This window comes from Oncorhynchus gorbuscha, linkage group LG12 (assembly GCF_021184085.1).
Source record: "Oncorhynchus gorbuscha isolate QuinsamMale2020 ecotype Even-year linkage group LG12, OgorEven_v1.0, whole genome shotgun sequence".
NCBI lineage: Eukaryota > Metazoa > Chordata > Actinopteri > Salmoniformes > Salmonidae > Oncorhynchus > Oncorhynchus gorbuscha.
In genome coordinates, this window is record NC_060184.1 from 15,118,596 (window position 1) to 15,130,902 (window position 12,307).

The following is a 12,307-nucleotide window of genomic DNA, read 5'->3' on the forward strand; positions in this document are numbered from 1 at the left end:
GAGTGAAGTGATCCCCTTTTACAAATAAAGGTATTCCTATCATCTATACAGGTGATTGAGGCTTAGTCTCCACGTGTCTCTTTCCACATGGCGATGACAGCAGCAGCCCCAACCCAAGAGGAAGTGGTGTCTTTGGTCGGGGGCCGCCATGACGCTGCTTCCTGTCCCCATGACTGAGTTAGAGTTTCCAACGGGCTGTAGTTAAAAGAGCCAGAGGGCGTGCTGTGTCTCTTCAGTCTGTTAGTCTGTCTGTCCGTGCGTTTGGTTTGTTCCTCTTTCACTGTGGATTAGTAACTCACGCCACGCTGTTATTTTGCCTGCAGCTTGCCTGAGGTGAAAGAACGCTGGTTGGATACACTTCACAGGTAAGCACTACTATTTTGTTAGTTTTTATTGGACCTTTATTTAAACAGGGAGTCACCATTGAGACCAAGGTCTCTTTCTCAAGGGAGCCCTGCACATACAATGCATAAACAAAAAAAACACAGAAAAATAAAAGAACTAACTAAAACACAGCACTATTACCTCTATAGATACTGTAAATGTCCCTTGATTGTGCCGTAAATGGCTAACCTGGTTACTGGGTTATACTATACAATTATTTATAATAACCCTTTTATTTTATTTTTGTGGGTCTCTGCTTACGTATTATAGAATCATTGTGGGATCTATCAATGTATTTGTAGTAACTTTCAGTATCAATGGGACTGTACTGTCTATGTCATTCAATTACATACAGTATAAGATATAAAATGCTTGACTGTAAGTCTCTTTAGATAAAAGCGTCTGCTAAATGGCACATATGATTATATTAATTAGTATTGGGCTAAGTGTAGAATTAGTATTGAAAGGTAGTATAAAGACATCTGTGATGGAGATAGGAACTGTATTTTAGTTAATATTACCATTCTTCATGATATCACAACTTATCGTCTATAGTTAAACATTTTCTGTCATACAATTATTAGTGGTAATCATCCTTTTCACTCATAATCACTCATACATCTTCACTCATAGATAATAATAAAGATTTGATCATATTGACAATATCCATTTGACCATCTTTTTGATGGCTCCCCCACCCATCTTAACAGGGACTAGGCTCTATCCACACCCATCTAAACAGGGACTAGTCTCTATCCACACCCCTCTAAACAGGGACTAGTCTCTATCCACACCCCTCTAAGCAGGGACTAGTCTCTATCCACACCCCTCTAAACAGGGACTAGTCTCTATCCACACCCATCTAAACAGGGACTAGTCTCTATCCACACCCCTCTAAACAGGGACTAGTCTCTCTCCACACCCATCTAAACAGGGACTAGTCTCTCTCCACACCCCTCTAAACAGGGACTAGTCTCTATCCACACCCCTCTAAACAGGGACTAGTCTCTATCCACACCCATCTAAACAGGGACTAGTCTCTATCCCCACCCATCTAAACAGGGACTAGTCTCTATCCACACCCCTCTAAACAGGGACTAGTCTCTATCCACACCCCTCTAAACAGGGACTAGTCTCTATCCACACCCATCTAAACAGGGACTAGGCTCTATCCACACCCATCTAAACAGGGACTAGGCTCTATCCACACCCCTCTAAACAGGGACTAGGCTCTATCCACACCCATCTAAACAGGGACTAGTCTCTATCCACACCCCTCTAAACAGGGACTAGTCTCTATCCACACCCCTCTAAACAGGGACTAGTCTCTATCCACACCCCTCTAAACAGGGACTAGTCTCTATCCACACCCCTCTAAACAGGGACTAGGCTCTATCCACACCCCTCTAAACAGGGACTAGTCTCTATCCACACCCCTCTAAACAGGGACTAGGCTCTATCCACACCCCTCTAAACAGGGACTAGTCTCTATCCACACCCCTCTAAACAGGGACTAGTCTCTATCCACACCCATCTAAACAGGGACTAGTCTCTATCCACACCCCTCTAAACAGGGACTAGTCTCTATCCACACCCCTCTAAACAGGGACTAGTCTCTATCCACACCCCTCTAAACAGGGACTAGTCTCTATCCACACCCATCTAAACAGGGACTAGGCTCTATCCCCACCCATCTAAACAGGGACTAGGCTCTATCCACACCCCTCTAAACAGGGACTAGGCTCTATCCACACCCCTCTAAACAGGGACTAGGCTCTATCCACACCCCTCTAAACAGGGACTAGGCTCTATCCACACCCCTCTAAACAGGGATTAGGCTCTATCCACACCCATCTAAACAGGGACTAGGCTCTATCCACACCCATCTAAACAGGGACTAGTCTCTATCCACACCCCTCTAAACAGGGACTAGGCTCTATCCACACCCCTCTAAACAGGGACTAGGCTCTATCCACACCCCTCTAAACAGGGACTAGGCTCTATCCACACCCCTCTAAACAGGGACTAGGCTCTATCCCCACCCATCTAAACAGGGACTAGGCTCTATCCACACCCATCTAAACAGGGACTAGTCTCTCTCCACACCCCTCTAAACAGGGACTAGGCTCTATCCACACCCCTCTAAACAGGGACTAGGCTCTATCCACACCCCTCTAAACAGGGACTAGGCTCTATCCACACCCCTCTAAACAGGGACTAGTCTCTATCCACACCCCTCTAAACAGGGACTAGTCTCTCTCCACACCCCTCTAAACAGGGACTAGGCTCTATCCACACCCCTCTAAACAGGGACTAGGCTCTATCCACACCCCTCTAAACAGGGACTAGGCTCTATCCACACCCCTATAAACAGGGACTAGTCTCTCTCCACACCCCTCTAAACAGGGACTAGTCTCTATCCATCTTTCTCCATTATGGCTCACCAGAATAACTAGGGATTTACTTGAGATCAATCAAATATTAATATTTGTATGTATGTCTTTTAATCTTTCCAGGAAAATTAAAGCAGCAACAGAGAGGGCAGGTTCTATCACACCCCACCCAAGTGTTCTGATGAAGGTGCTGAGCAACAGTATCACAGTAAGTTTATCACTTAGGGTCCCGTCCCAAATGGCACCCTATTCTGTATACAGTACACTGAACAAAACTATACGGAACAGGGTGCCATTTGGGATGAAGCTTTAGCTTTACTCTCCAGTGTGCTAAATATACAATGACAGCAATTAGAACAGCTGAAACAGAGAAGAGCTGCGTGATTTATTACCACATACCGTGTCATATGTAGACCTATTCCCTGATACCTTACTCAGATTCTCCTTACCAAAGGGCGTGATGGCAGATACTGTAGAAAAGATGGATCTGCTTTCGCCTGTCTGCAGTCGGTCATTGATATCGAGATACCGTTGTATTGCTCGGCTATTGATTTCAAGATATCATTGTGTTGCCACTTCATAATATTCACTCTTATTCAATCTATTTCTCTCATGTTGATGGGCTTTGATGGCTCTGAAGAGGAATATACTGTAACCTCTAGAAAGGGCCATTATCAGTAAGGTTATAACCTCTAGAAAGGGCCATTATCACTAAGGATATAACCTCTAGAAATGTCCATTATCAGTAAGGACGGAGTATTGGACATTCTTAGAAAGTCACTCAATGCAGACACACATTGCAGTACGTCAAAACATGATCTATGGTCATTCAGACATATATAGGCCTTTGTTTGACACCATGTAAATATAGAATTAGAATGAGCATACATTGACCTTTACCGAAATATTATAATTGCTTCTGGAAGGAGTCAACTGTATCTTCAACAACTTTAATCTGCATTATAGATAATTATCTCTCTCTCTCTCTCTCTCTCTCTCTCTCTCTCTCTCTCTCTCTCTCTCTCTCTCTCTCTCTCTCTCTCTCTCTCTCTCTCTCTCTCTCTCTCTCTCTCTCTCTCTCTCTCTCTCTGTGTTTAAGGCTAAAACTCTAACAGGAAGTGACATGGACCCGTTTATCGAGTTTCCCCTTGATGTGAGTACCGTACAGTACAGACCCTGCTTCTGCTTCTCTCATCCATGTGTCAACTGTTCTGGAAACACCTTTGGTTTCCCTAGACCTCAGGGGGAAAAAGTTTATTTTTAGGTTTAATGGGGGAATTCTAATTACTGCAATATGTTGCTCAGATAACAAGCACTTACATAACACAAGTGTATTTGTTGTAACAGTTGATTGATACTGTACAGTGATGATGCTTTTTGGAGGTTTTGTGTACTTTCGTTCAAATGGAGAACCTTGTGTTGATCTTGAGTACATATTGGTGTGAATGTGGTGGGTGTTTTGAGGGGGGTTTCTGGGGGGGTAAATTCTGAGGGGTAAATTGTTTGTGATGGAGGAGTTGAAGGAGGGTGTGTGGGCAAGTAACACTTACCATCCTGCACCCTCACATGGAAACAGGCGTGCAGACACAGGGGGTGTGGTTTAGGGGCATAGAGCAGAGGCTCCTCCCCTCCCTCCCCTGCCACACGTTCCTCACACGTTCTCATGACAACATCTCCTGTTTTGTGTTTCCAGGGCGGCACAAAGATCCCCACCCTGCCCAGGGAGTTGTGTAACGCAAAAGCAACGCAGCCCATTGGTGAGTTTGAACATCGCTGAAAAACAACATCATGGTATCAGTTAGCATTACTGTATACTGTGCCCAATACTGCACACTACATCTATACCTACTCAAGTTCTCTAATCATTTGGCTTCTTTCATAACAGAAAAGAGTAAGAGAAGCATCAGCATCTTGAGGAAATTGAAGAGGAGTTCCACCCTCAACAGCATGTCCTCCTGTCCAGACACAGACTCCAAGAGCCAACTGTTTGGACAGCCTCTCTCCAAGATCTGTCCAGAGGATGGGATGCTTCCCAAGCCCATCACAGTACGTCATTCTACCACAACTATCTTGGTTCTGTACTATCTTTGTATGTCAGCATTGAGTGAGAAAGATTTGATTGATTGTGCGATATAACATAACACTTTCAATTCATGAACTGAACTGCCATAATGAATTGCCATAATGAGTTGTAGTGAGAGCAGTTGATTTGACCCGCACCTCATTCTACCAAGTGTCCGTTAGGTAGTGCCCACTAGGTAGTGCCCACTAGGTAGTGCCCACTAGGTAGTGCCCACTAGGCAGCGTCCTCTAAAATAAATAAACCCTTTTAACTAAACACCTTGGTAGAATGAGGTGCATGTCAATTCAATAGTTAGGAATCACTAGGAATGATTATGGTAGTTCAGTTTATGAAGTGATTTATTGATTAGGGCACTTGATTAATCAGGTCATTAAATTGTCACTAATAAGTGCAGTTAACAAAGCATTTGATAATGGTTGCTAAGAACCTGCCTTTCTGCAACCCAACCATTGATTTGATTTACATGTGATGTTCCAGCTGATGAACACACACAATGCACCAACCTCCTGTCTCACTCTGACACTGCCTTCCCCCTCCCCCTCACACACACACACACACACACACACACACACACACACACACACACACACACACACACACACACACACACACACACACACACACACACACACACACACACACAGCAGGATGTTTGATTTGTTCATGCCTTTTCTCAGCCTGGTCTGACCTCTGCTTGTTTTTCTCTCTCCCCACCAGGAGATATTGGTGCTTCTATGGAAGAAAGGCCCCTCCACAGAGGGGGTGTTCAGGACGACATGCAACAATAAGACTCTAAAGGCCATCAGGGAGCAGCTCAACAGTGGGATGGAGGTGGAGATGGATGCCCTGCCCGTGGTTCTCCTGGTGGGTCTACTCAAGGTAAAGAGTCATCCATCTGTTCACTCATCTGTCCCATCTGTCCGTCCATCCATCCATTGGACACTCTCGCTACTTATCAGCAGTCTTCCATTGTGTTCTAACCACCAACACATTCCCTCCTAATTACAGAGTTTTCTGAACGAGCTCCCGGGACGTCTGCTAGTGTCGGAGCTGTTTGATACCTGGACGAAGGCCCTCGAGAGTGAGGATGTCCACCAGAGAGGCTTGCAGCTCAAGAGGTAAGCTACCAAACACTAACGAGCTGATGCTAGGCTAAAAGTAGCATTAGCTAGCCACTACATTTACATTTACATTTAAGTCATTTAGCAGACGCTCTTATCCAGAGCGACTTACACTACTAGGACCAACTGTTAATGCTATGCTAAATGTGGCATTAGCACTAGCTACTATAGCTACTAGCTACTATACCACCTGTCCAGTCACCCCCATTGGTGACCTATAAAACTGTAAGCTATGCTAATGTCAGGTGTTTGGTTGAATACAAAAATCCCTGAACTTTTCCATTGCTATTGTAGGTGTGGCAAAGTATATATTCAAGGGGCTTTTGAATGGTTTTTTTCAGAGATTCAGATAAAGAGGAAGTAGTGTCTCTCTCCTCAATGTGTATATTTCAGACAAGGCACTTCTCTTTTTTCGTTGAATTCCCCTCTCAAAAAGAGAAGCTTAAAATAATAATTTTAAAAAAGAGCGGCAAACTGATCTACATTTTCTTCCTGTTCTTTCTCTCCTCCCTTCTCTCTTCCCTCCTCCTCTCAGGGTGGTTGACAAGCTACCAGGGCATAACATCCTGCTGCTGCGGAACCTTCTGTGTGTGTTCCACCACATCACGAAGAGCGTGCACGCCAACATGATGGACGCCAATAATTTGGCGGTGTGCATCGCTCCCACTCTGCTGCGGAAGGACGACATGTCTTTAGACGTGCAGACCGTGAACAAGGTGAGAATACGGTTCTGACTAGACTCTTTGAAGCTGCCAATGTGGCACTGAAAACCACAGTGTGTGTATGTGTGTTTTGTGTGTCTGTGTATAGGCCTGTGGTTTCGCGAGAACTTTACCCTACAGTAGTCTGCACTGAAACAGGACTGAGTTGTTCAGTGAAAGGAGATGCCAACCCTCTTTCTAAGTAATGTTGACCTTTTATGCTCTTTGTGACGTTTCCTTTAGGTGGTAGAGCTGACAGAGTTCCTGATAGAGCATTGCAGTGAGATCTTTGGAAAATACATCCTGAGCCTTTTGGGAGATCCTGATGAAGATAGCTCAGGTAAGAGAACTGGGCTGCTTTAGGCACCACTCTTTGCAATGCTACACATTGTATCACAGAAAATGAAAACATTCTGTGAACACAGATTTCTGGGAACACATTTTTTTTTTTTACATCATTTAAGTCATTTAGCAGACGCTCTTATCCAGAGCGACTTACAAATTGGTGCATTCACCTTATGACATCCAGTGGGACAGTCACTTAACAATAGTGCATCTAAAACTTAGATGGGGTGAGAGGGATTACTTAACCTATCCTAAAAGAGGTGGGGTTTCAGGTGTCTCCGGAAGGTGGTGATTGACTCCGCTGTCCTGGCGTCGTGAGGGAGTTTGTTCCACCATTGGGGGGCCAGGGCAGCGCTGGGCTGAGCGGGAGCTTCTTCCTCAGTGGTAGGGAGGCGAGCAGGCCAGAGGTGGATGAACGCAGTGCCCTGATCAGAGCCTGTTGCCGTTCCCCTCACAGCTCCGCGGCAAGCACCATGGTCTTGTAGCGGATGCGAGCTTCAACTGGAAGCCAGTGGAGAAACGGAGGAGCGGGGTGACGTGAGAGAACTTGGGAAGGTTGAACACCAGACATGGCGTTCTGGATGAGTTGAAGGGGTTTAATGGCACAGGCAGGGAGCCCAGCCAACAGCGAGTTGCAGTAATCCAGGGACAAGTGCCTGGATTAGGACCTGCGCCGCTTCCTGTGTGAGGCAGGGTCCTCTGCGGATGTTGTAGAGCATGAACCTACAGGAACGGGCCACCGCCTTGATGTTAGTTGAGAACTGTTGTCCACGCCAAGGTTCTTGGCGCTCTGGGAGGAGGACACAATGGAGTTGTCGACCGTGATGGCGAGATCATGGAACGGGCAGTCCTTCCCCGGGAGGAAGAGCAGCTCCGTCTTGCCGAGGTTCAGCTTGAGGTGGTGATCCGTCATCCACACTGATATGTCTGCCAGACATGCAGAGATGCGGTCGCCACCTGGTCATCAGAAGGGGGAAAGGAGAAGATTAATTGTGTGTCGTCTGCATAGCAATGATAAGAGAGACCATGTGAGGTTATGACAGAGCCAAGTGACTTGGTGTATAGCGAGAATAGGAGAGGGCCAATGAGCCCTGGGGACACCAGTGGTGAGAGCTTCGCCACCTGGTAGGAGCGACCTGTCAGGTAGGACGCAATCCAAGCGTGGGCCGCGCCGGAGATGCCCAACTCGGAGAGGGTGGAGAGGAGGATCTGATGGTTCACAGTATCGAAGGCAGCCGATAGATCTAGAAGGATGAGAGCAGAGGAGAGAGTTAGCTTTAGAGCGGAGCGCCTCCGTGATACAGAGGAGAGCAGTCTCAGTTGAATGACTAGTCTTGAAACCTGACTGATTTGGATCAAGAAGGTCATTCAGAGAGAGAGCCTGGCCAAGGACGGCACGTTCAAGAGTTTTGGAGAGAAAAGAAAGAAGGGATACTGGTCTGTAATTGTTGACATCGGAGGGATCGAGTGTAGGTTTTTTCAGAAGGGGTGCAACTCTCGCTCTCTTGAAGACGGAAGGGACGTAGCCAACGGTCAGGGATGAGTTGATGAGCGAGGTGAGGTAAGGAGAAGGTCTCCGGAAATGGTCTGGAGAAGAGAGGAGGGGATAGGGTCAAGCGGGCAGGTTGTTGGGCGGCCGGCCGTCAAGACGCGAGATTTCATCTGGAGAGAGGGGAGAAAGAGGTCAGAGCACAGGGTAGGGCAGTGTGAGCAGAACCAGCGGTGTCGTTTGACTTAGCAAACGAGGATCGGATGTCGTCGACCTTCTTTTCAAAATGGTTGACGAAGTCATCTGCAGAGAGGGAGGAGGGGGGGGGGGGCGGAGGATTCAGGAGGGAGGAGAAGGTGGCAAAGAGCTTCCTAGGGTTAGAGGCAGATGCTTGGAATTTAGCGTGGTAGAAAGTGGCTTTAGCAGCAGAGACAGAGGAGGAAAATGTAGAGAGGAGGGAGTGAAAGGATGCCAGGTCCGCAGGGAGGCGCCTCCATTTCCGCTCGGCTGAGCCCTGTTCTGTGAGCTCGCAATGAGTCATCGAGCCACGGAGCGGGAGGGGAGGACCGAGCCGGCCTGGAGGATAGGGGACATAGAGAGTCAAGGGATGCAGAGAGGGAGGAGAGGAGGGTTGAGGAGGCAGAATCAGGAGATAGGTGGGAGAAGGTTTGAGCGGAGGGAAGAGATGATAGGATGGAAGAGGAGAGAGTAGCGGGGAGAGAGAGCCATCCGAGTAGGGGCAGTGTGGGAGGTGTTGGATGAGAGCGAGAGGGAAAAGGATACAAGGCAGTGGTCGGAGACTTGGAGGGGAGTTGCAGTGAGGTTAGTGGAAGAACAGCATCTAGTAAAGATGAGGTCTGCCTGCCTTGTGAGTTGAGAGGGTGAGGTCAAAGAGGAGAGGAGTGGAAAGAAGGAGGCAGAGAGGAAAGAGTACGTGGGGAGGTTAAAGTCGCCCAGAACTGTGAGAGGTGAGCCGTCCTCAGGAAAGGAGCTTATCAAGGCATCAAGCTCATTGATGAACTCTCCGAGGGAACCTGGAGGGCGATAAATGATAAGGATGTTAAGCTTGAAAGGGCTAGTAACTGTGACAGCATGGAATTCAAAGGAGGCCAGTAAGGGGAGAAAGAGAAATGACCACTTGGGAGAGATGAGGATCCCGGTGCCACCACCCCGCTGACCAGATGCTCTCGGGGTGTGCGAGAACACGTGGGCGGACGAAGAGAGAGCAGTAGGAGTAGCAGTGTTGTCTGTGGTGATCCATGTTTCCGTCAGTGCCAAGAAGTCGAGGGACTGGAGGGAGGCATAGGCTGAGATGAACTCTGCCTTGTTGACCGCAGATTGGCAGTTCCAGAGGCTACCGGAGACCTGGAACTCCACGTGGGTCGTGCGCGCTGGGACCACCAGAGTAGGGTCCACGCGGTGAGGAGCGTTTGTATGGTCTGTGCAGAGGAGAACAGGGATAAACAGACACATAGTTGACAGGCTACAGAAGAGGCTACGCTAATGCAAAGGAGATTGGAATGACAAGTGGACTACACGTCTCGAATGTTCAGAAAGTTAAGCTACGTAGCAAGAAAAGTAGAATGATGGGAATAGGAATCATACACTGCAACTGATCAACATTCTGCCTCTTTCTCCTCAGAATCTGTGTTGTCACAGCGGCACGACTCTGCATATGACAGCACTGACCCGGACTCTGAGGGGGACAGCATGGGGTCCATGCAGAGAGAGGGGGAAAGTGGCAGCTCGTCCCCATCTCTCCTCTCCGCGTGCAGGATGGAACGTGGCACTGTCCCCTCCTGCCCTACCAATGCCATCTTCCACTCCTTCACCAACAAGACACCCTTTAACCGCCGCTGCTCAGAGCCAATCATCTTCCTCTCTGCTGGGAAAAGGAACCTGGCCCGTAGCCATGACGACTTCTCCGTGGAGGGCCGGGACTTTGAGGAGCAGCCACTCAAAAAGCAGATCTCTAATGACTCCTTCCTGCTCCCGGGGCATGGTGCCGCTACCAGGCCTGCCGCCACGCTGTCCCTTCCCAAACTCGGCGGCAGCCATCCGTCATGCTCGTCATCCTGCTCCCTGGCGAGCACCACCTCCAATGCATCGGAGGGTTCTGTGTTTACCAGCTCGCCGCTGGCCTCCCCGGGCTGCCCACGCAGGGCCCAGTCCACACATCCGAGGGCGGACACGGTGGAAGTGGCCAAGCGACGCACCCAGTCCATGAAGGTGAACAGCAAAGCCCCGATGACGACCAAGAACCTGGGAACATTCGCCCGAATCAGTCTGAAGAAAGGCCACCTCCAGAAGGAGAAACCTTTCCCTTGTGGAACCCTTCAGGAGGACTCCCAGAGTGAGGCCGAGGCTCCTCTCAGGCAGAAGCATCCCCTGTCTGCCATGGAGGCCTTCCAGCAGGTGGATAACAGACTGCCATTGCAACCCCCCTCGTACGAGCAGGCAGTCCAGAGTGTGGCTCAGCTCACCCTGTCACATTACGGCTCCATGACTGTCAAGGCCGCAGCCGCCACTCTTAGCAGGAATTCGCGCCCAGCTTCTATGAACGCAAACTTCATGTACTCCTGTACCGTCAATCAATACGCAGACTGCTTCTTTCAGGGGACAGACAGTGATGATGTCACCGCAGTCCAACAACATTCCGGAGGGTTCCGCCAGCGAGCGATGTCTGAGTCTGTGTCGAGAGCACGCCATGAGACCATGTCACATCATGAGACGGTGTCACGGAGGTGCAGCCAGCCCGTATTCGAGGAGTATTCTTACGCCAAGGAGTCCTACGTTTAATGACCTTTTTCTGACATTATATCTCACTTTTCACTTTGAATGTACATAAACTATAATGTACAACTGCTAGGTTGAACTTGCTGAGTAGTACTGTTTAGAGTACGGAATGAAAGATATTTCACCCAAAAAGCTATTAATGAAGGTAGATACTCCTCTAGTGTATCTACAGAAAAGCTATGTAAATAATCACAATCTGAATCTGCAGGTATTTTGGATATATCTCCTCCAGTTTTACTTTTGTTAATATACTGATATGTACTGTACATAAATGTGTAACTTTGTAAAAATTTGTGTATTTTTGTGTCTTGACTCTACAACATATTTCTTTCCACTACAATAAAGCACCTTTATGTTACAATGTTACTTTGTTCTCCAGTTATTAAAGTCTCTACACTTTTTGGGGGATTGTTTTGGGGGGAGGGAAGCCCTAGGAGCATTCAAGTCCTGTGACTTTGCAGCTTTGGCTAGAATCGATTGGCCATTGCAACCCCAAGCTCGCAGTTCCACTCAAAAACAACCTTGTGTGCATGCAAGTACAAGGGACGAGCTCCCATACATACATAAGCCATACTGCTTTCTCAGTTCATCCCATGGGCTCTACCAACATTAACACAGCCATTTTAGAAAGATTGTAGGCTTGTAGATGTTTGCGTTGTCTTACTATTGTCACACTAAGAACACACAAACCAATCTGGAACCAGGCTAGGTTAGATGGACTTCCTCTCACCATTCAACTACGCCATTAGCAAATGCATTAATGAGGAACTAATATGGGCCATGCGGGGTCGGGGCTGTGAGTATTAGACCAGTTAGGCCCGACTTTCTTCTCCTTTTTAGGCCAGTTATGCAACACAATCTAACAGCCTTCATTAAGAGAACAGCATGTTCTGGCTGGTGGCTCCCAGAAGAGGAAACCAGACACTGATCACGTGGACGGATTTGGTTTTTCTCTGAATTGCTTGTTGTCGTGGCTGCCTTGATGAGCCAATCCG

General features: G+C 47.9%; 1 protein-coding gene across 1 annotated transcript; it reads left to right on the plus strand.

Annotated features, from left to right (window-relative positions):
- Positions 1 to 231: 231 nt before the first annotated feature.
- On the plus strand, positions 232 to 11,670 carry LOC123991570 (T-cell activation Rho GTPase-activating protein-like). The gene is made up of 10 exons (XM_046293197.1): positions 232 to 365; positions 2,901 to 2,985; positions 3,877 to 3,930; positions 4,471 to 4,534; positions 4,663 to 4,823; positions 5,578 to 5,739; positions 5,869 to 5,978; positions 6,517 to 6,697; positions 6,926 to 7,022; positions 10,159 to 11,670. The coding sequence occupies exons 2-10, from the start codon at positions 2,959 to 2,961 to the stop codon at positions 11,313 to 11,315; spliced, it is 2,013 nt and encodes a 670-aa protein (XP_046149153.1). The 5' UTR covers positions 232 to 365; positions 2,901 to 2,958; the 3' UTR covers positions 11,316 to 11,670.
- The last annotated feature ends 637 nt before the right edge of the window (positions 11,671 to 12,307 follow it).